Below are 23,976 nucleotides of genomic sequence, written 5' to 3' on the forward strand. Positions count from 1 at the left end.
AGGTTCACAGACTCTCTCAAGGCTCACATTTAAAACCGTGTTTATGGAAGACAATCTTACTTGGCTACAAGTGATCGCCAAAGAAGAAGAAGCTAATAACAATAATTACCAGTATATTTACATCACTCCTCATCCTGAAGCAAGGTTCTTAACCCGAGGTACTATTTCTGGGTTAGCAGAAGCATCTGTAACCTGAAGAGTTTGTAACCCGAGGAACCACTGTATGTTAGAGGCTGGTGCTGGTAATTCCAAGGTTGCAGGTTCGATCCCCACACGGGACAGCTGCATATTCCTGCATGGCAGAGGGTTGGACTGGATGGTGCTCAGGATCCCTTCCAACTCTACAATTCTATGATTCTCTCTCTCTCTCTCTCTCTCTCTCTCTCTCTCTCTCTCTCTCTCTCTTCTTTCTTTCTTTCTCTCGCTCTCTCTTTCATACACAGGACCCAGCTGGACTGCTAATGAACAAGTGATTTATATGCCTTGTATATGCGATATAACATTGTGCCACCAGATGGCGACGCGGAGTCCCGGGTTTTTCTATACAGTACCCGTTTTCCCTGTTCAAATTTACAGCGACTTAAAGCGAAACGCTTCTTTGGCGTGTCCAGATTCGGCCACACACATTCCACCAGTGCGCTATGCATTTCAAGCGCTATACAGTATGATGTCCTGGCATCCTCCACCCCGTGGAATTCTGGGAGCTGTAGTTTGAGAAGGGGCTGAGGCTCCCGCCCGCCACCCACGCCGAGGCTCCGCCCCCCACATTCCCCGCAGCGTTTGACGGGGAGACGGGTGGGGGCGGGGCGGAGAACGAAGGGCAAAGAGGAAGGGAAGAAAGGGTAGCTCCGGAGGCTTCGTTGGCCCCTGGCGGGCATGCGCAGGGTTCGTTCGCGCAGGCGCTTTGGGCCGACAACAAAGAGGGACTGAGGTGGCGGCGTTTCTTTCTCTCTCCCCGATGGCTGCGGCGTTCCTGGTGGCGCTGTACGAGTACTCGCCGCTCTTCTACATCTCTGTCGTCTTCATCTGCTTCCTGGTCACCAGCGGCCTAGTCATGGGCTGGTCAGTGGGGAGTGGGAGGGTCAGAGGTCACGGGGGGGAGAAAGGAGGGGGTCCAGGGAGGGGAGGGGGCTTGGCTGGGGGGGGATTTATTCCAGTGAATGGGGGGGGGCGGTAAGCGGAAGATGGGGAGCTGTGGAGAGAGGGAGGCTTATTATTATTATTATTATTATTATTATTATTTCTCTCCTCCCAGACAGACTCAAGGCGGCTTTCACAAATTGAAAACAAACACAGATAAAATGGAGAAAGCCATACAACGTATAGAAAAATAGTCCTTAGAGACGTAATAAAGCTCTAAGGGGGTAAGGGGCTGCTGCATCTGGGAAAGTGGGGGGAGGATGTTATAATAATAATAATAATAATTTTTTAATTATACCTGCCCATCTGGCTGGGTTTCCCCAGACTTCCCCAGACTGGATGGCTTCCAACAAAAGATTACAAATACATTAAAAAATCCAACAAAAGATTAAAAATACATTAAACCAGTCAGTAAAAACTTCGCTATACAGGGTGTCTTCAGATGTCTTCTAAACGTCAGATAGTTTTTTATTCCCGTGACATCGGATGGGAGGGTGTTCCACAGGGTGGGCACCACCACCAAGAAGGCCCTCTGCCTGGTTCCCTGTAACTTGGCTTCTCACAGTGAGGGAACCACCAGAAGGCCCTCGGGACTGGACCTTAGTGTCCGGGCTGGACGATGGGGGTGGAGATGCTCCTTTAGGTATATTATTATTATTATTTCTCTCCTCCCAAACAGAGACTCAAGGCGGCTTTCACAAATTGAAAACAAACAAAGATAAAATTGTTAAAGCCATAAAACGTATAGAAATATAGTTGTTAGAGATGTAATAAAGCTCTAAGGGGGTGAGGGGCTGCTACATCTGAGGAAGTGGGGAGAGGATGCTAGATTGTGGTGGCAGATGATGATGATTACTATTTATTGTTCCGATCCCTCCCTTTAGCTGAGGATTACAATATAAAAACACAAAAATACATATTTATACCCTGCCTTTCCCCATGCCAGGTACTCGAGGCAGCTTAGAAGTAAAAGTAAGAACAACCGAAAACATGAGAGGGGAAACAATAATTTAAAAGCAATTTTAAAATGATGGAATATATCTTACACACTGACACAAATATATATAAATCTATTAAAGCCATAAATTTAGTGCAGACAGAGGGGCGTACTAGAACATTTAACATGCACCCCACCTGAAGTGTCCAGGGACCTTGACCCTAGCCCACAATATGCTACCGGTTACAGGTAGGTAGCCGTGTTGGTCTGGATCGAAGTAAAATAAAAAAATTCCTTCAGTAGCACCTTAAAGACCAACTAAGTTTTTATTTTGGTATGAGCTTTCGTGTGCATGCACACTTCTTCAGAAGAAGTGTGCATGCACACGAAAGCTCATACCAAAATAAAAACTTAGTTGGTCTTTAAGGTGCTACTGAAGGAATTTTTTTAATATGCTACCAACGATCTTGTGGGTAGGATAATTTTTGAGACCCACATAGCTGTCTGCAGGGTTGGGTGAGGAAGAGCCCTCTAAATGGGTGTTAGGGGAGTAGAGTTTAGGAGGGATAGGAGCTGCTCAAAGCAAGGAGGCAGGGGGGGGGGTAAGTGGAAAGGATGTGCGCAGAGCATGGAGGTGCACCTTTTTTTCCCATTGCGGAGGTGGGTGGATTGCATTTTTAACAGGAGGGAGCAAATAAGAGTGGCAGCCCAGCCTTGTGGTAAAATCCACATGCAGAGGGTCAGTTGCATCGAGAAGTAAATACCACATGGTTGGAGACTTGGTTATTTTGTTTTAAAACAGTTGTTGCTTTTTGGCTGGACCTTAACCAGATTTGACTGTTGTTAATATTAAGCGTTGCTGTTGATTTTATTTCACACTGCTTAGGTTTGGGTGGGATGTTCCCGTGATTCTGAGAAATTCAGACGAAGCTGAATCAACAGTGAAAGTGTCCCAGAAACAGATGCGGCAGGTGAAAAACCCATTCAGCCTGGAAATAAAAAACCTGGAAACGGCTTCAGTTGCAAGTCAGTAGATTGCGTGTTTTGGTTGCTGTTCAAATTTTCTCCCCCCACCTTTCCCTGCTATGCCAAGCACTGGCTGTCAGTTTAGCCATAGCAACTATCCCTGTTAGACCCTTTGAACAGAAATGAGCCAACACAGTTTAAGCTGGCCCCCCGCAAAGAGACGATTGCTTCCTTGGTCTGCTTGACTATATTTCTTCTAGCATATGGTCATGCAGAGGAGATATGCTGTGTACTGCGATCTGGCATTCTTGCTAATGTAGGTTTTTACACTGTCAGTATGAACGTAACAGCATGAAAACGCCACTGATCTCATGGATACCTGTCCTCTGTGCCAGAGGGATGACAAGATGCGAACACATTAACAGGGAACCATAGGGGCAGCCCTGCTGGATCGGAGCAAAGGCCGATTTATTCCAGCATCCTGTTCTCACAATGGCCAGCCAGGGTCTGAGTGTCACAGCTGTGCAGAGGTGCGTCCCTAGTGAATTGTTAGGCAGCCGCCACCAAGTGACAATAGCAACGCATTTTGGGTTTGATAGTTCTTCTCTAGGAGACAAAAAAATGTGTTTAGAACTTAGTCTTGCTCAGAGAAGTTGCATGTTTTATGAAGTTAGTTTTTATGATTCTAAATGTGTTTAGAACTTAGTCTTGCTCAAAGAAGTTGCATGTTTTATGAAGTTAGTTTCTATGATTTAAGATTTTGGGTGCTCTTCACACGTGCAAGTTTTCTGTGGTGGCCTCACCAAGTCACTGGCATCAAAATGGCAGACTGTTTATTTCCCCCATCTAATCTGGATTTATTGTTTACGGGGGAAATCCAGTAAAAAAAAATTAAAAATTCCATTGGCAATGACGTGTGTTACATTTCAAAAACCTGGTGGCAAATTCATCCCCTGTCTGCAAAAGCCCTTTCATCTCCTGAAGAAGAGCTGTCAAGCATGGAAGATTTAGGGATTTGGTGATTTTCATCAAAAAAAAAACAATGCTTTCCCTGCTACATAGTTATTTGGAATTGGTTTCCCCCCAACCTTTGGAGCTTTCAGTTTTCAAAACTCCTGTTTGTGACTCCATGTTCTTTTATTTCCCCCCTCCTCATAAGATGGCATAACACTGGTGCCTGATTGCCTGGAAGACTGCCTCCTTACGTGCTACTGGGGCTGCAGCGTGCAGAAAATCCACGAAGCTCTGCAGAAACACGCTTATTGCTTTCGAATAAAAACTCCGCAGGCCTTTGAGGATGCCGTGTATAACGAGTATCTCTACCGCCAGCAGTATTGGTATCCTTTGATCAGAGTTGCGTATCTCTGGCATGTAGAGGTGCAGAATCTTGAACAGCTCTGCTTCTAAGCAAATAATCTAAAGCAAGTTTCTAGATTTAGCAAAAAGTTGGGAAAGCCAGGGGAAGAGATTTCCAGAGAATGGGTGTCTAGTGCCGTTACTGCCCATTAGTCTTCCCTGTACTTAGTCTATTTAAAATCAACAGCCTCATTATTTAGAATATAAACCTCTTTATTGAAAGGTTTTGAGGTTCATTTCTCCCTTTACCTCTGTACAGGGTGAGGACAAGAGTGGGCTGCAGTTTGGAAGTCTTCCTTTTCACTGCACGTAGAAATGAATGTGTAAATTGGAGAATTAACTTGAATGCAGAATACCTTTTGGCTCTAAGTACTTAATTCTTTGGAAGCCGTCTGCCATAGCTCTCCTCTTAACTCGCTGCTCGGCTGCCATTAAAAGGCTGATCAGCAGAACGTAAAGCAGCCCCTTTGGCCATTTGCTTTGCTCCTACATGCACTACTTCGCTATCATGGAAAGCCAATGGACATGTTTAACTATTGCATTCTCTTGGTCTACTTTGCGGGAGATCCATAGCAGCGGTAAAGGGTCTGCTTTGCATGCAAAACGTCCCAGGTTCAATCCATGGCATATCCAGCTGCCAACCATTGTCAGCAGTACGGGACTAGAGGGACCAGTGGTTTGGTTCGACGCAAGACAGCTTCCTTTGTAGGTATAATCTGATCCCTACTCTCCATGCAGTAAGTTCCTCTGAAGTCAGTGATGAGACTTTGGAATATACATGTGTAGGATTGCCCTGACAGAGGGCTGAACGTTGTAACGAATGCTGAATTCTGTGCTTGTAACAGATGGGACGCAACACAGTTTGTCTGTGCCGGGTAAAGACAAGCTTGATGCTAGATAGCTTGGTGCATATTGAGCCTCAGCCTGTCCGCCATGTCCAAGAACATCTGTGGCACAAACATTGCATTTGTCATTATTTGCGGTTCTGTTCCTTGACACAAAGAAAGCATCGAGACGTCTGACAAAGCGGGAAAGCATTGCCAGTTACCCAAAGAGGCACAAATCATTGACTTTGGCCCTGTGCCCAGATCTCGGTACCCGCTAGTTGCACTGCTGACGCTAGAGGATGAAGGCAACAGAGAAATATATGACATTGTAGGTAACTTCTTTCTTGACAAAAGGGAACTGGGACAGGAGTTTGCTTTGAATTGTCTGTGGAAAAATCACCGTTGAACAGAGTTTGGCAGGGCACTTGCTTTTGCTTTTTGTCATAGCTATTGGCGTGTGCTAATAATATTCCTTATTTAAAATGACAGCTCATCCTGGATCCTTGGATTAGATAAGGAAATAATAATTATTATTAGCGAGCTTGCCCCATCCCACAGATTGAGAAGCCAGATCTGTTTCAGTCTGCTGGAAACAGTCACAAAGTTCATTACCCATCACTTCACATGCATAGGTTTTACCTGGGTGGATCTGAAATTTGGGTAGGCAATTAACGAAGTTGAAATGGTTTACATAATTGGCCAGGTGGCGCTGTGGGTTAAACCACTGAGCCTAGGGCTTGCTGATCAGAAGGTCGGCGGTTCGAATCCCTGTGATGGGGTGAGCTCCTGTTGCTTGGTCACAGCTCCTGCCAACCTAGCAGTTCGAAAGCACGTCAAATGCAAGTAGATAAATAGGAACCGCTACAGCGGGAAGGTAAACGGCGTTTCCGTGTGCTGCTCTGGTTTGCCAGAAGCAGCTTTGTCATGCTGGAAGCTGTACGCCGGCTCCCTCGGCCAATAATGCGAGATGAGCGCACAACCCCAGAGTCAGTCACGACTGGACCTAATGGTCAGGGGTACCTTTACCTTTACCTTTATAAGGCAGAATTACTGCCATTGGGGATTTCACTAGACCCAGAGTAGGAAACTTGACGACTACAATGATTTCTATATGAAGAAATAAAATGAAGGCTACATGGTTCACTTTTACAAGCATCCACTCTGAGGTGCTTTAAAAACAAAACAAACCCTTACATACAATTGTATTCTATTTGGAACGCTTTTACTTGTTTTTATAATTGTAATTATTTTATTCGTTTCCATAACTATAGTATATCATTGTAACCTCTTCTGGGACTTTATGTTAAAAGCTTACTAAAAGGTAAAGGGACCCCTGACCTTTAGGTCCAGTCACGGACGACTCTGGGGTTGCAGCGCTCATCTCGCATTATTGGCCGAGGGAACCGGCGTATAGCTTCCAGGTCATGTGGCCAGCATGACAAAGCCGCTTCTGGCGGACTAGAGCAGCACACGGAAACGCCGTTTACCTTCCCGCTGTAGCGGTACCTATTTATCTACCTGCACTTTGACGTGCTTTTGAACTGCTAGGTTGGCAGGAGTAAAATCTTACTAGTGGTTAATAAATCTTTTATCACTAGCCCATAAAAGCAGGCAACCTAATCAAAGACCAGTAGCAGCAAATAAAATCAATAATGAAGACCAGCCATTAAAATTAAGGAAGGAATGTAAACGATGTAATATGAAAGGCCATATATAAATTTCAATGCTCTGTTTCAGGGTGGGTATGTATGTGCTGTGTAATACATTAATAAAAATTGATGGCTGTGTGGCATAAGAGGACGAATATTGGAATCTGAACCCAAAGTGATCAAGGCAATTATATACAAGATATGGGCATTACCGGTAGCTCATTGGAAATGACCATTAAGGAGTGTTCAATTATTTCACCATTCACAATGCCTCGTTTTTAAGTTCTTCACTGTCGGGTTGGATGTTGTTTGAACAATAAAGCAACATAGAATTCTAATGTTTTCTTTTCTTTTCAAAGGTGTCTATGGTATCTATAATCCACATTACTGATGACAGTTATAGGCTTTCCTGTCGAATACTGTATCAGTATCTCCTCATGGCCCAAGGTCAATTTCATGATCTAAAGGTAAGCTTTGGGGTTTGTGGTTTGTTTTACATCTCAAAAGTGGCTAGAAATAACTGCCTCGGTTTGCATCAGGCCAGTTGCCCATCCTGTCCAATATTAACACTATTGAGTAGCAGCAATTCTCCAGAGACTTAGGCAGATCATTTCCTAGGACTGCTAATACCGTTCTTTTTACTTGGGAGTTGCTTGGGCTTGGGTGTAGAGCAGGGTGCCCCTGGGTCACTGATCTGTGCATTTTCCTCTAGTTTACTTCTGCCACCCAGAAAAGCCAATTCCGCAACTGTAGAATGATCAAAATACAAAACGCATTTTTGCAAATGCAGTTGGTTGCAACCCAGGTGTGCAGCAGAGTGAGATGAGATAATGGACTGTAGGTGGCTCGTCACATTTTTTAATTCTCCCCCTTTGTAAAACACTACCTGCAGGTAAAAAAATCTAAAATAATCATAATAATTTTAATTGTTATACCCCGCCCATCTGGCTGGGTTTCCTTAGCCACTCTGGGCGGCTTCCAGTAAAACAGAAAATCACAATAAAACGTCGAATGTTAAAAACTTCCCGATACAGGACTGCCTTCATATGTCTTCTGAAAGTTGTGTAGTTCTCTGTCCCCTTGGCATCTGATGGGAGGGCGTTTTATTATTAATAAAATAAAATTGTATTCTCATTAGGAAGATTTTAGCCTTGGTCTCTCTTGCTACCTGTTTGTAGTTTTCCACTTGCACGATCCTTTCCACATAGGGGAACACTTCAAAAATAGTATTGCCTGCATGCAATCCGAAGTGGTGCAGGCTCTTTCTATGACCTAATCCTGATGTGCATGGAGGCCAAGTTAAATTTCTCTGGCTACAGAGACTCGGGGAAATTCGGGAAGTGTTATATACAGTACATGCATGATGAATTTTTGAAGCACAATTTTGGTAAGCAGTGTGAACTAAATCTGCTTCTGGGACCTCTCTAGGTTCGGGGCCCTGAGGCTTAAGCTTCATTAGTTTCATAGCGCAGCCTCCCCTGAGTTTATGCCACCCGTGGCATATTTTGAAAATGCCCATGGGCTGAAAAACATGGGAGACCTGGTGTCAGGCATGGGGAGTCCTCCCCTCCCTTTGGTAAGAATTAACGAGCAGTTGATAGATTTATAGTCCTTTTATTACAGCATCATGTTGCAAGCACAAATATACAGCTCTCCGCAAGAGGGCAGTCTAATCCGACTTCCGCAGCATTTTAGGCGCCAACGGGAAGTTCCTCCCTCCCTCTGACTCCTTTGCGCTCTGATATGTTTGGACCTCCATGGTGGTGGTGGGGGGTCCCCCACACTCAGGGCCCGTCTCAGCTAGCTGCCCCCTCCCTTCTGGTTCTGTTGTCATTATCTCATAACTGGGTAACTCCTTCCTAAGCTGTTCAGCTTCTGTCTCTCTCTCTCTCTCTGCTTCTGAACATGCTGCGGACCAGGGAGGGCAACTATTCCCGCTCCAGCTCTCCATTGGAGAGAAGCTGGTCTGCCATAGAATACACTCCCCAGTCCTCGTCTTCAGACCACTCCCTGACACCTGGGCACTGAAACACACTCTGTGTTTGTGTGCATGTGCGTGTGCTTTTAGTACTCTTAACATACTATGCCATGGGTAGGCAAACTAAGGCCTGGGGGCCGGATCTGGCCCAATCGCCTTCTAAATCCAGCCCGCAGATGGTCTGGGAATCAGCATGTTTTTACATGAGTAGAATGTGTCCTTTTATTTAAAATGCATCTCTGGGTTATTTGTGGGGCATAGGAATTCATTCATTTTTTTCTTCTTCAAAATATAGTCTGGCCCCCCACAAGGTCTGAGGGACAGTGGGCTGGCCCCCTGCTGAAAAAGTTTGCTGACCCCTGTCTTATGCCTAAACGTTTGTCTCTTTTTTCTCCCTGCTTCTTCTCGTTCCCAACCCCCCCCCCAGCAACTTTTCATGTCTGCCAACAGCAACGCCTCATCTCTAAGCAGCCCTCCCTCGGGTGACAGGACAGAGGACCGCGTCCTCCTCGAGAAAGCCGGGCTGGCTGAGGACGAGGCGGAGCTGCCAGATGAAAACAGCAAGGACTGCATCGTCTGCCAGAACAGGGCTGTCAACTGGGTGCTCCTCCCTTGCCGCCACACCTGCCTGTGTGACGAATGTGTGAAATATTTCAAGCAGTGCCCAATGTGCCGGCAGTTTGTTGGGGAGTCCTTTCCCCTGTGCGGCCGAAAAGAGTGAAGAACTGGGGGGGTGGAAAGGACAGAGCAGTTTGTACTTTTATCCAGGCAGGGAGAGAAGAGAAATTCATGCAAAGAGTTGACAAGATGAGTTTCGACCTTCTGGAATAGTACCCAAGACCTTCCCTTCCTCTTGAACTTTGGGGGCTGGTTGTCTGGCCTGCTCTAAAGCACCTTCCCTTAGCAGTGGATTTGATTTGGAAGTAACAGTGCAGAAGTGTGCACATTACAGGCAGAAACAGTGCTTGGAACTCTTTATGAAGGATATCTCTTTGTACGTGCAGATAAATTTATTGGGTATTTTCGTGGCACTTTTCACCCAGAAGTTTCTCTCGACAGACTGATGTGGAGAAAGAGGAAACATCCCCTGAGAACAATTAATTTGTATTTATGTGTGTGTGTGTTTTAAAAAGTGCCGTCAGCCTGGTTTTCTACTTGATAGTAATGCTGCTCTTTTCAGTTGCAGCAAGTGCAGCAAGTGGGGGTGGGGCAGAAACAAAGAAATAAAATATAGAAAGAGTTTTTCTTGCAACTCTTCAGTAGGTACACATATATTTTGTGGACAACTGCAGATCAGTTCTGCTTCAAAGATTAAATATCTTACGGAGTTCCTGTCCAATATGATGATTGTTTCCCAAGTCACAGTCCCTGTATAGGTCTTTAAAGCAGGTGTGGGAGACTTCTCTCATGGCGTTCCCTCATTGGCCATATTCATGGTACCACATACTGGGGGTGGGGGCAGTGGCACAATGCCAATGTGTGCAGAGCCCCATGGATGTGACTCCAGCCTTTGTATATAGTGGGTTGCGCTCTAACCATGAAGAAGCTGGCAGTTTCCACCCATGTGCCTCCTTTCCATCTTCCTTGCAAGCGTCATTTTTTGCAGTTTGGCTGCCCACCTTTTTTAATGTTGCATTTCAAATTGTTGTCAGCTGCCTTGGGACCTTAGCCCCAAAGGCTAAATAGGGTCACATTTAGCCTCCATGCTTGCAATTCTTCACCTCTGCTTTAAAGTACATAAAACCGGTACATTGCAAAACATCCTTTAACCATACTGCCAGGTCCCCTAGAACTTAAAACGATGTTCTTCCAGGGGCTTTTTGTAACCTTCAGTCCAGGGCTGCTTGCTCTACACTTTATCCAAGACTTCTATTTCTACTTTAAGCCGAGTTCTTGTGGGCATCTGTGCCTCGAAAGACAGTGCAATGTATGGGAGCGAAGTCAAACAGCTGTGTTAGCACTGAAGTGACCTCCTTTGGGGTGCAAGCCTGGTCAGTGGGTCTGGGAGTCCTGGGCTGCCCAGACAACGAGATCCCCCTCCCGGCCTTGTTGATGTGGTCCAAAGGAAAGCAGAGCGAGACACTGGGCACCAGCTTGGCTTCAAGAGTTGGCCTTCTGGCGGTTCCCTCACTGCGAGATGTGAGGTTGCAGGGAACCAGGCAGAGGGCCTTCTCGGTAGTGGCGCCTGCCCTGTGGAACGCCCTCCCAGCAGATGTCAAGGAAATAAGCAACTATCTTACTTTTAAAAGACATCTGTAGGCAGCCATGTTTAGGGAAGTTTTATTCTGATGTTATTATTTATTCTGATGTTTTATTCTGTTTAATATTCTGTTGGGAGCTGCCCAGAGTGGCTGGGGAAACCCAGCCAGACGGGCGGGGAATTAATTAATTAATTGCATTGTGCCACTGCCCACCTCCCCAGCATGTGGTAGATGGAAGATTGCCCACAAGGAAATCTGGCAGAAAAGGCTCCCCACGCCTGCTTTAAAGACATAAGCAGAGATTGAATTGGGAGACAATCATATTGGACAGGAACTGCGTAAGACTGCAAGGCATGCAAATCTGCTAGGTATTGTGATTCCTCAGTGTGGCAGAAATCATCATCATCATTGTGTGTGTGTGTGTGTTTGGCTTGTAGTTCCTTGCCCCTGGTAGCATGCCCACATGTCGGTGTTGCCACCTGCTGATACGGCCCTATCCGTCTGCTGTTTCCGCAGCCTCTTGGGGCTGCACCTGAGCTGTCGGCGTCTAGGCTCAGGAAACGGCTCCTTGCTTGCAACATGGCACGAGAGACTGAGCTGCAGCTCCTCCAACAGATGGCTCCCGTCATGTTGGCAAGGCAAGGTTTCATGTTTGCGTAATTAGTCGCATGTCATATTGAAAGCGAAGGCCTGTTTGCATGCGAGAGAGGCTTCAGCCTTCGCGTGGTTCTTGGAGTTACGAGGCAAACTTGTCTGGGGGAGATGCAGCCTCTTTCCAGTTCCTCTTGAAACAAATGTAAATAGGGCTAAGAATAATAATATTATTATTTAATTTATGCATACATACATACCCTGTTTCTCATATTTTAAGACATACCCATAAAATAAGCCATAGCAGGATTTTTAAGCATTCAAGGAATATAAGCCATACCCCGAAAATAAGACATAGTGATAGGCACAGCAGCAATGCCGGCCGCGGCAGGAGGAGGAGGAAAAAAATAAGACATCCCTTGAAAATAAGCCATAGTGTGTTTTTTTGAGGAAAAAATAAATATAAGACGTGTCTTATAATATGAGAAACACGGTACATGCCCTGCCCATCTGGCTGGGTTTCCCCAGCCACTCTGGGCGGCTTCCAACAAAAGATTAAAAGTACATTAAAACATCAGTCATTAAAAACTTCCCTAAACAGGGCTGCCTTCAGGGAATAAGGTGGCAAGAAGAGGTCAGGTGCGCTTCCAGTGAGAGCCAGTGTGGTGCAGTGGTTAAGAGCAGTGGACTCATAATCTGGTGAACCGGGTTCGCGTCTCCGCTCCTCCACATGCAGCTGCTTGGTGACCTTGGGCTAGTCACACTTCTCTGAAGTCTCTCAGCCCCACCCACCTCACAGGGTGTCTGTTGTGGGGGAGGAGGGGAAAGGAGATTGTTAGCCACTTTGAGACTCCTTCGGGTAGTGATAAAAGCGGGATATCAAATCCAAAACACACTCTCAAATCCGAAACTCACTCCCATCATGGAGGTTTGCACGATAGGCTTCCAATGACACCTTGCCGTCCCCTTGGAATAAGACAGCAACTTGGGGACGCAGCTCAGTGGCGGAGCACATGCTTTCCAGGTGCAGCAGGGGCGTAGCAAGGCGCTGCGACACCCGGGGCGGCAAATTGCCATGCACCCGGGTGGAAACTCTAGGTCAGGGGAAACTCTAGGTCAGGGGTTCCCAACCAAATTTTCTCGAGGACCCCTCATCGAGCCGCTATTGTGACAAGGACCCCCATTAATTCCTAATCCTAAAATTAAAACTGAGAGCCAAATTAAGAGTCTTTTTATATTTTATATTTATACGTTTTTTACAGTTACGATTTAGGTTCAATGGACACTGACAAGATCGGTTCGAGAGTCACTGACTTACTTGCTTGAACATCAAATGCATTATCTTCCTCTTCATCTGTAGGCCTTTGTCGTTTTAACGAACCACTTTTTAACCAACGGTCCATTTTTAACTACGCGAACTGTAGCTTCCGCGAAAAACAACGCTTTGTTTACAAACACTACTGTTTTGCAAAGAGGCAGCGCGCGCCAGGGAGGAGGGAGGGAAATGGAGAAGACAGGGTACCTGCGCAGTAGCGCACAAATGAAGCCGACACGCACAAAGCATCTTGGGGAGGTGAGCGTTAGTAGAATGCGCGCGCTGCCTCTTTGCAAAACAGTAGTGTTTGTAAAGCGCCACCTAACGGCATACAGCAGAACTACTGCCTCTAATTCTAGTTTTGCGCTAGACTCTGCTCTTGCAGGAAGCCGGCAAAACAAAAAATCTGTTATCATACGAAATATATTTAATATATTTTTTATTCTAATAGCATCTTGCGGACCCCTCTGGCATAGCTCGCGGACCCCTGGGGGGTCCGCGGACCTCCTGTTGGGAACCACTGCTCTAGGTAAAAAGCCTGCTCAGCGTGGTGCTCAGTAGCTGGAACGAGGCGCACGGCTTTGGAGGCGCCGGGCGCGGTCCCAGGTAACACCCCCTCCAGGGCGTACCGCCCCCCCGCTTCCTCCGCCCCTGAGGTGCAGTATCCCAGGTCAAGTCCGTCGGATCTCCAGTTAAAAGGGTCAAGCAGAAGACTTCTGCAAGAATGCCTGGATAGTTCCTGCCAGCACCTCTCGGGTGGGCGCCATTGCCATTCTAAGAGAAAAAGAGGGAGGCATTCATGGGGAGTTCCGGCACCTCTCTTTCTGGGATATGCCGCCAAAGCTCCCTTACCTGTCCCAAAATACTAGGCAAAGTGTTAAATCCAGTTTCAGCAAGGTGTGTGCCTGGTACCTGCATTTGCACACCTTCCCTGTGGGGTGGTGCCAATGAAAGAGTTGGCATTCCCCATCTGAAGCAGCTTCCGCTGCCTTCCCACTTTTATATGGGTCCCTGGGAGGGGAGCGGTGAATACAATAAATGGAGCAGAAGACAGCATTCAGGTGGTGGGATAGAAGGCCAAATGCAGCCTTCCTCCTTTGCAGAAGAAACGGCTTGGGCATACAGTGCCTGCCTGCATAGAAAGCAGATTTACAGTGGAACCTATTCAATTCCCAAAACCATTTGAAAACCAAGGCACGACTTCCGATGGGCTGCAGGAGCTTCCTGCACTCAAGCGGAAACTGTGTTGGGCGTGTGGCTTCCAAAAAAGTTAAACAACCGGAACACACAATTCCGGGTTTTCAGCATTTGGAAGCCAAGACATACAAGTACCAAGGCATTTGAGAACCAAGGTACAACTGTATGCCAAGTCAGACCATTGGTTCAGTTTCTTCTTCGGCAATCATTCGTAGCCGAGTAAGATTGTCTTCCATGAACACAGTCTTAGCAGGATGTCTGTAGGAGACTGTGGAGGCCAATTCTGGATCCACACGTCCTACAGTGGGGACATAGGTTTCCGGGCGGAAGTTGATCACGGTGAGGGTTTGCCAAGCGTGCCTTCCTCTTAGCATGTTTCTCCCTTTCGTCCTGAGGTTGATGTCTTCAAAGTCCATGACGCCTTTGGTGAAGGCTGTTCTCCAACCGGAGCGCTCGCAGGCCAGTGTTTCCCAATTGTTGGTGTTTATACTACATTTTTAAAGATTTGTCTTGAGAGAGTCTTTAATTCTCTTTTGCTGACCACTGGCATTACGCTTTCCATTTTTAAATTTGGAATAGAGTAGTTGCTTTGGAAGACGATAATCAGTCATCCGAACATGACCAGTCCAACGAAGTTGGTGTTGAAGAATCGTTGCTTCGACACGGGTGATCTTTGCTTCTTCCAGTACACTGGCATTAGTTTGCCTGTCTTCCCAAGTGATCTGTAACATTTTTTTGGAGACACCATGGATGGAATCTTTCAAGGAGCTTGAGGTGGCATTTATAAGTGGTCCATGTTTCACAAGCATACTGTAAGGTGGGTAGAAAAATAGCTTTGTAAACAAGATCTCCCGGTCCTCAAACTCTCAGTGCTTCTATCGGGAGAAAGCTACACTCACAGAACTCAGGTAGTGCTGGATTTCAGCATCAATGTCTGCCATTGTGGCAAAATAACTGCCCAGGTAGGAGTTGAATTTATGGCGCTGCAGAGGGGTTGTTTTGTGTTTGTTTGGATGTTGAGTGATAGGCCAAAGTTTCCGTAAGCTTCTGCGAAGATATTTAGGATGGTTTGGAGGTCATCCTCTGAGCATGCGCACACTACGTTGTCATCAGCATACTGAAGCTCTATGATGGAAATTACGGTAACCTTACTCTTTGCTTTCAGCCTATGCAGATTAAAGAGCTTTCCATCTGTTCGATATATGATTTCTACTCAGGTAGTGAGTTTCCATTCAACAAAGTGTAGGATCATGGCGATGAAAATAATAGAGTTGGGGCGATAACACATCCCTGTTAACGCCTGATCCCAGTGTGAATGGTTCACTTTGAGGGCCATTGTTATCTGCGATTGTTGCTGTCATATTATCATGGAGGAGCCGAAGGATGTTCACAAATTGATATGGGCAGCCAATTTTCAGAAGGACAGTCACAGGGCATTACTATTTACAGTTGCAAAGGCCAAATGGTAACGGGGACAGGACCGTGAAATAGGTCCAGTTACCTCATTACTGTTTACACTCTCCAGGATTTCAGACTAGGGACACCCTAGGGACATCAGGCGATATCGGAGGTGAAACCATTTGCTCTACCACTGAGCTAGTTGCCATCTCATTCCACAACCTGTATTTTGCAAGGGCCAAGAGTGACAGACAAGGACCAGAGTGACCCAGGTTCAAGAAACCAGAAGTCTTCCTATTGTAGGTAGAGAAACACATAAACAAGATAAAACATTGTTTTTGTATGCAACAACTGCAGCAAAAATATTATTGGCCCAATAATGGAAACAGGAAGAGATCCCAACAAAAGAAGAGTGCCAGATGAAGTTGACGGACTATGCGGAGTTGGCGAAACTAACCAGGAAAATTTGGGACCAGTAGGACCAGACCATTTTGAAAGACGAATAAATTTACATTGTATTTGAGAGACAATTGTAAACAATTGACATCGTTAGTAGGGCTACAAGACGTTTTGTAAGGTTAGAGAGATCAGTTATTATCAATATGATGTTTAAATGTTGTATTTAAGATTTGGATTTAAGGGTAACAACAACAACAACAACAACAACAACAATAACAAAATGCAATATCAGAGCATAATTAGGAAAACCATTAGTTGAGGAGGAGGGAAGTCTCAGGCCAAGATGGCCAAGTGGTAAGGCACGCTTGGCAAATTCACAACGTGATCAACTCCTGCCTGGAAACCTATGTCCCCACTGTGGAAGGACATGTGGATCCAGAATTGGCCTCCACAGTTACTTATGGACTCGTTGTTAAAACCGGATTTATGGAAGACAATCTTACTTGGCTAGGAGGGATCACCAAAAAAGAAGAAGATATTATAAAATGGGGGACCCAGGTGGCGCTGTGGTTAAATCACTGAGCCTAGAGCTTGCTGATCAGAAGGTCGGCGGTTCGAATCCCTGTGACGGGGTGAGCTCCCGTTGCTTGGTCCCAGCTCCTGCCAACCTAGCAGTTCGAAAGCACGTCAAAATGCAAGTAGATAAATAGGAACCGCTACAGCGGGAAGGTAAACGGCGTTTCCATGTGCTGCTCTGGTTTGCCAGAAGCGGCTTTGTCATGCTGGCCACATGACCTGGAAGCTATACGCCGGCTCCCTCGGCCAATAATGCGAGATGAGCGCGCAACCCCAGAGTCGGTCACGACTGGACCTAATGGTCAGGGGTCCCTTTACCTTTATTATAAAATGGATGTTTTGTCAAAAAATATTTATAAAATTCAATTAAAATTTTATATGAGTGACCCAGGTTCAGATTCCAACTTGTCCATAGAATATGGCAGGTGAGCTAGAAGAAGCCAGGTAATGCACACAGCTAAGCTATCCTGCAGGAATTCTCAAACACGGCACTGTGATTCTGATAGTTACCCACTAGATGGCACTTTCCTCTTAGGAGAGCGGCCAGTTTCAAATGTGCACGTTTTTTTCAAACGGTGCTCATCTGCTGCTGCACTTGACACCTGCAAACAAATGGGCACAAAGTTTCAGAAGAGCTTGATTTGCCTGCTTCGCCTTGTGAGGTTCCTCTAGGCCAGGCATCCCCAAACTTCGGCCCTCCAGATGTTTTGGGTCTACAATTCCCATCAACCCTGACCAGTGGTCCTGTTAGCTAGGGATCATGGGAGTTGTAGGCCAAAACATCTGGAGGGCAGCAGTTTGGGGGGTGCCTGCTCTAGGCTTTTCCCTGCCTTGCAGCCGCCTCCCATCTGTTAAAGGAACTTAAGACAATCCCATTTAGTTGCTGGCATCCGCCTGTCTCGGGAGACAATGGAGGAGTGTGCCTTTAGGGGTGAAGTTACAGCACCTGCTGTGGCTGTAGAAACCAATGTGGGAGAGACATGCTTTGTTGCAGCCTGGGCAGATAAAGGCGTCCTGTTGGGCTGCTGCAGATGCATTTACTGTATAGAGTTTATTCTCTGTGCTCTCCTCCCAGTGGTCATTCCTCCTCTGGTCACTGCTGTGGATGCCCGACCTGACTGTCCATCTCCAGGCATTGCGGTCATCTGCAAGGGATTCCCACACGGCGGGGTTAATGTGGCCAGCCTTCATGTCAAGTTTGCAGACATCTTTGTGTTACAAAGTTGGTCTGTCAGTGGGCCTGGTGCCTGAAGCCAGCTCCCCGCAAGAGCACGTCCTTGAGGATCCTGCCATCTTCCATTCTGTGGACCAAGCAAGCAGGGTGGACATTGCTGAGACAGAAGTGTGAACTTGCTGGAAATGTGGGCTTGGAAGCAGGGGCGTAGGAAGGTGGGGGCGGTGGGGGCGGATCGCCCCGAGCGACGCGATCCCAAGGGCACCATCGCCGCTGCCCGCCCCGCCCCCAAAACGTGTGCCCCGCCCCAAAATGCGCACCACGTCACTGGGCATGGCCCGCCCCGCGCACCACATCATTGCTCACAGTGTGCCCCGCCCCCAGAACGTGCACCACGTCACTGGGGGCAGCGCGCCTGCTCTCCGCCCCCGGTAGCGGAGCATGAAGCTCCACTGCTGCTTGGAAGAGCACATCTTTTGAGACTTTCCCGCCATGTGATGCCCCAAATCGTCCTGATGCAGAGCATATGGAAGGCCTTGAGGCATTGCTCCTGGCAGCTGTCAGTTGGCCATGACTCACTTCCATAAAGTGAGTGTTCTCAATGTGCAACCTGGTAGACCTTCATCTTGGTATTGGACATTGGCATGGAGTATGCAAGATGCCTGCTTTTGAAGAATCAGCTTTGCTGCAACGGCTGCAATCGGGTCACACTTAGCAGCAGCTCTCATTCAAGTAACTAAAGGCTGCATAGTGATGCAAACCATTGGTCCATCTTGCTCAGTACTGTCTGCACTGACTGGCAGCAGCTCTCCAGGGTTTCTGGCAAGGGGGACGTTCCCAGCTCTACCTGGAAATGCCATGGATTGAACCTGGGACCTTCTGCATGCAAAGCAACGAGGATAAGGTGAGCTAGCCTACCGGTCTGGACCTTTTAAAGGGAAAATATGATCCACTGAATAAGAGTTTTCTGGGAACTGAGAAAAACGAAATGTCCACCTAATCAATGGAGTCATGGAATCACAGAATCGCAGAGTTGGAAGGTACCCAGGGGTCATCTAGTCTAACCCCCAGCAATGCAGAAAACTCAGCTAAAGAACCCATGAAAGGTGGCCATCCAACCTCTGCTTGAAAACCTCCAAGGAAGGAGAGTCCACCACCTCCCAAGGGAGACTGTTCCACTGTCGAACACCTCTTACTGCCAGCCCCCCCCATATGTTAAGTTGGAATCTCCTTTCTTATAACGTGAAGGCACGGGTTCAAGTCCTGCCCTCCAGAGCAGGAGAAAGCAAGCTTTCTCCCTCTTCCATGTGAGAGCCCTTGAGATATTTGAAGAGGGCTCTCATATCTCCCCCAGTCCCCTCTTTTCCAGAATAAAAATTCCCAGCTCCTTCAACCGCTCCTCATAAGGCTTTGTTTCCAGACCCTTGATCATCTTGGTCGCCCTCCTCTGCACACCTTCCATCTTGGCAACATCCTTCTGAAACTGTGGTGCCCAGAACTGGACACAGGACTCCAGGTGGGGTCGGACCAAGGCAGAATAGAGTTGGGACTATGACTACTGCTTTAGTTAGGTTATATAAGTGGGGAGTGGGAAATTAGATCAAATATTAGATTAAATAGAAGTTTCTTAATTCTACTTGTAGACTATATTGCGTTTTGAAGAAATGCATTCTGAATCCTAAAATGCCGTTCATGGGGGAGGGGGTAATTAATGTATATATTTAAACTGTAATCCATATCACTTTTGTAATGCAGTTTGGAATGAAAGATAAAAATTAGAAAATCAAAGGCTACTAGTTAACAATGGCTCAGTAGGTAGAGCATGAGACTCTTAATCTCAGGGTTGTGGGGTTGAGCCCCCACGTTGGGCAAAAAGATTCCTGCATTGCAGGGGGTTAGACTAGATGACCCTCAGGTCCCTCCCAACTCTACAATTCTTGCAATGTAGGAATCACAGATAAATAATCCCTGATAAACGGGCATAGAAGCTCTGCTTAGAAATCTCCAGTGAAGGAAAGTCCACCACCTTCTGAGAGTGTCCCTTCCACTGTTGAACAGCTCTTACTGTTAGAAAGTTTGGCCAGAATCTTATTCCTTGTCATTTGAATCCATTGCAGATACGGATTTAGGGGAGCATGAGCTGTTTGGTCGCACTGGGCACAGAGCCTCAGGGGCACTGCAACTCCGATGCAGAATGGAAGGCGAGAGGCGGGTGGCACCAAATTTTGGCATTGCATAGGTCCGCCATTGTCCCTTCGTTCAGGTCCTACTCTCGAGTGGCAGAAAACAAGCTTGCTCCATCTTCCATGGGGCAGCCCTTCAGATATTTGAAGGCATTTATCAGAGGAGGTGAAGAACCCTGTGGCCCTCCAGATGTTGATGGATTCCAACCCCCCCCCCCGTCGTCCCTCACCACTGGCTGGCGTTGATGGTTGCCATCCAACCACATCTGGAGGTTCCCCATGGCTGGAGCAAAGAACATCCCTTAATGGCCTGGAATCTCTCTCTCCGCCTTTGGAATGCGACCCTCATCAAAGCTAGTGGGAGGGGCAAAAAGGGAAAAGTTTGCATTCTGCTAGCTAAGAACTTAAAAAGCAGAGACATCACTTTGCCGACAAAGGTCCGTATAGTTAAAGCTATGGTTTTCCCAGTAGTGATGTATGGAAGTGAGAGCTGGACCATAAAGAAGGCTGATCGTCGAAGAATTGATGCTTTTGAATTATGGTGCTGGAGGAGACTCTTGAGAGTCCCATGGACTGCTAGAAGATCAAACCTATCCATTCTTAAGGAAATCAGCCCTGAGTGCTCCCTGGAAGGACAGATCGTGAAGCTGAGGCTCCAATACTTTGGCCACCTCATGAGAAGAGAAGAATCCTTGGAAAAGACCCTGATGTTGGGAAAGATTGAGGGCACTAGGAGAAGGGGACGACAGAGGACAAGATGGTTGGACAGTGTTCTCGAAGCTACGAACATGAGTTTGACCAAACTGCGGGAGGCAGTGCAAGACAGGAGTGCCTGGCGTGCTATGGTCCATGGGGTCACGAAGAGTCGGACACGACTAAACGACTAAACAACAACAAAGCTAAGAACTGGAAATCCCATGAATTACCAACAGTGGACGATTGGCAAATGAAGATGAGGGTGTACATGGAAATGGCTGAGATGACCAGAAGAATCCGCGACCGGGGAGAAGAAGCGACAGAAGAAGAGTGGAAAGACTTTAAAATCTATTTGAAAAAACATGCAAAAATTGTATACCAAGAATAGATTTAGAATTGTATAGAAGCTGAGGATTTAAAATCTAAGTGAAGTATACAGAAAGGATACCGGTAGATTTGAAATTTTAAGATATGTATATAGAAATGCATTAGAAATTGCTAAAAGATAAAAATGAAATGAAGAGCAGACGGAGGGAACTCGAGGAGGTTCCTATATACAATGTTAAAGAAATTTGGATTTGTATTTAGATGTTTGTTTTCTTTCTTTTTTATTGTTATGGTTACAGGTAGGTAGCCGTGTTGGTCTGGATCGAAGTAAAATAAAAAAATTCCTTCAGTAGCACCTTAAAGACCAACTAAGTTTTTATTTTGGTATGAGCTTTCGTGTGCATGCACACTTCTTCAGATACAGTGAAATGGAAGTTTCCAGGCACTTATGTAGAGAAGGGGTGGGGAGGGGTGGGGATGGGGAGGGGGGATCACTCAGAAGGGTGGTGGAAATGGGTGATTGACTGACTGATAGCTGTTGATGACCGCAAACGACTGCAAATGGTTTTGCATGAAAAAGCAAGGGTTGAGATGGCTGAAGATCGCTTATCATGTATAATGAGATAAGAATCCGATATCTCTGTTCAAACCAGGTCCCTCCATGGTTTTGAGCTTGGTGATAAGTTGCAATTCAGCAACTTCTCTTTCCAGTCTATTTCTGAAATTCTTTTGTAGTAAGACAGCTACTTTGAGATCTTGTATAGAATGTCCTGGGAGATTGAAGTGTTCTCCTACTGGTTTTTCTGTCTTCTGGTTCCTGATGTCAGATTTATGTCCATTTATCCTTTGGCGTAGGGTTTGGCCTGTTTGTCCAATATAGGATGAGCCTCTAACATTGTGTATGCCATCAAATGCCAACAGTGCCCTTCAGCTCTCTATATTGGACAAACAGGCCAAACCCTACGCCAAAGGATAAATGGACATAAATCTGACATCAGGAACCAGAAGACAGAAAAACCAGTAGGAGTACACTTCAATCTCCCAGGACATTCTATACAAGATCTCAAAGTAGCTGTCTTACTACAAAAGAATTTCAGAAATAGACTGGAAAGAGAAGTTGCTGAATTGCAACTTATCACCAAGCTCAAAACCATGGAGGGACCTGGTTTGAACAGAGATATCGGGTTCTTATCTCATTATACATGATAAGCGATCTTCAGCCATCTCAACCCTTGCTTTTTCATGCAAAACCATTTGCAGTCGTTTGCGGTCATCAACAGCTATCAGTCAGTCAATCACCCATTTCCACCACCCTTCTGAGTGATCCCCCCTCCCCATCCCCACCCCTCCCCACCCCTTCTCTACATAAGTGCCTGGAAACTTCCATTTCACTGTATCTGAAGAAGTGTGCATGCACACGAAAGCTCATACCAAAATAAAAACTTAGTTGGTCTTTAAGGTGCTACTGAAGGAATTTTTTTATTTTATTGTTATGTTATTGTTATTTAATGTGTTCTACTGTTTAAGTTGTTGTTGATCTTTTGTTTATCTCTTTTGTGTTTATAAAATCAATAAAAATCATTATTAAATAAAAAAAGGGGAAGGTTTGCAGGGAGTATGCACCTGGGGACTTGGAGAGACCCTGAGAGCTAGGCTGAAGGGGAAAGCACCCTGGGGTGCTGTAGTGCCATTCGATGGGATGCAGCCATCTGGGTTCTGACAGCTATTAGAAAGGGGAGGTGTCCTCGCCCCTCCTACCGCTGCTCACGAAGTTCCCCTTGCTCGGAGAAGTGGGGACAGGCATTTTCCTGGCGCGCCGTGCCAAGATCCTGGACGACGTTTAGTTCTCCGGGGCGCGCAGGCTGGGGAGCTCGGTTGCAACGCCATTCCCGCCACCCCACCCCCACCCCACCTACCCGCCCCAACCGAGGAGAAGCCTCGATCTGCAATGCAGCAGCGTTAAACGGGCGGCGGGTGTGTGTGTGAGTCTGTGTGCGCGCCTGCAAGGCTCCTCCAGCGCCTTTCCGCGGACGCGCACCGAACTCCGGCCGCCAGGTCGCGCCTCCTTGCAAGGCCAGGTCGGTTGCAAAAAAAAAAAAAAAGGGAGCACCCCACCCGTTTCCAGCTCAGACACCCCCAACCTGTAGGCACGCAGGCAGGGCGGAGATGCCTTTGGAGACGCTGCAAAGGGGCCGCCTTGGTGTCTTATTTTATGGTATTTTTGCACGAGCCCCCCCCCAAAAAAACCACCCCATTGCACGCAGGCATCCTTGCAGCGCGCCCCGTGCGCCCGCCTCGCCTGTGGCTGAGTCAGCGGCGGAAGAATGCGAGGGGGAGGGCGAGCAGGAGGCGCCGCCCCCCCCGGCCGCTCCTCGGGGGAGGGGGCGTTGCGCCTCTTCGCGGCCATGACGTCATGGCCTATGCAAATGACCCTCCGGTGGGGAGCGGGGGCTCCGCGGGGCGCGCGGCTCAGTCGCGCCGAGGAAGCGAAGCGGGTGCCACGAGGGGACGCAGCGCAGCAGACGCAGCCGGAGCCGGGGAGGGTGGGCTGGGGGGCGCTGCCGGGGGCGCTGCGCGGGCTGCACGCCATGGCCCAGCCCGGGCACCGCCAGGCGCCGCCGACGCCACCAGAAGCGGCGCCCCCTCCCGTCCAGCGGCAGCCCAGGGCGGACCGCAGCCAGGTGGGCATCTCGGGCTGGGCTGGGACGGGGCGTCCGTGACGCGAGGGGGGCGGGCGGCGTCGGAGGGTGTCCTGAGAGTGTAGCCCGACGTCTTCCACGGAGTTCCTTTGGAGAGGGTCTCCTTAAGTGGGAGAGACTTTGAGGGGGGGGTCCAAGCCCTGACTCGGGACCCTTCCGAGGGCGCAGGGCGCTAGTGCAGGGGGAGCATCGAAAGGAGGTCCCGGGCTACACTTTTCCTGGGATTAAAGGGTGCCAACTCGAATAAATTGGGTTTTTGTGGGGGGGGGGAGGTAATCGACCCCAAGACGTGGTGGCGCGCGCACACCATTTGAGTGCCAATGCCCATCAACTTTGGGGCCCTCAAATATTTTATTGGGGCCCCCAA

The 23,976-nt window shown here is 47.4% G+C and overlaps 2 protein-coding genes across 3 annotated transcripts in view; both read left to right on the forward strand.

The window, feature by feature from the left end:
- Positions 1-829: 829 nt before the first annotated feature.
- On the forward strand, positions 830-13,185 carry CGRRF1 (cell growth regulator with ring finger domain 1). The gene is made up of 6 exons (XM_035101348.2): positions 830-1,062; positions 2,964-3,103; positions 4,203-4,380; positions 5,407-5,554; positions 7,235-7,342; positions 9,281-13,185. Exons 1-6 carry the CDS (start codon positions 959-961, stop codon positions 9,572-9,574), a joined length of 972 nt encoding a protein of 323 aa, XP_034957239.2. The 5' UTR covers positions 830-958; the 3' UTR covers positions 9,575-13,185.
- Positions 13,186-23,369: 10,184 nt separating this feature from the next.
- Positions 23,370-23,976, forward strand: part of SAMD4A (sterile alpha motif domain containing 4A) — a 117,661-nt gene continuing 117,054 nt past the window's right edge. For both annotated transcript variants that reach the window (XM_060270895.1, XM_060270901.1), the window contains exon 1: positions 23,370-23,591. The gene's annotated coding sequence lies outside the window, so the exon portion shown is untranslated. The remainder of the gene's footprint in view (positions 23,592-23,976) is intronic.

Source organism: Zootoca vivipara, chromosome 1, assembly GCF_963506605.1.
Source record: "Zootoca vivipara chromosome 1, rZooViv1.1, whole genome shotgun sequence".
NCBI classification, from domain to species: Eukaryota; Metazoa; Chordata; class Lepidosauria; order Squamata; family Lacertidae; genus Zootoca; species Zootoca vivipara.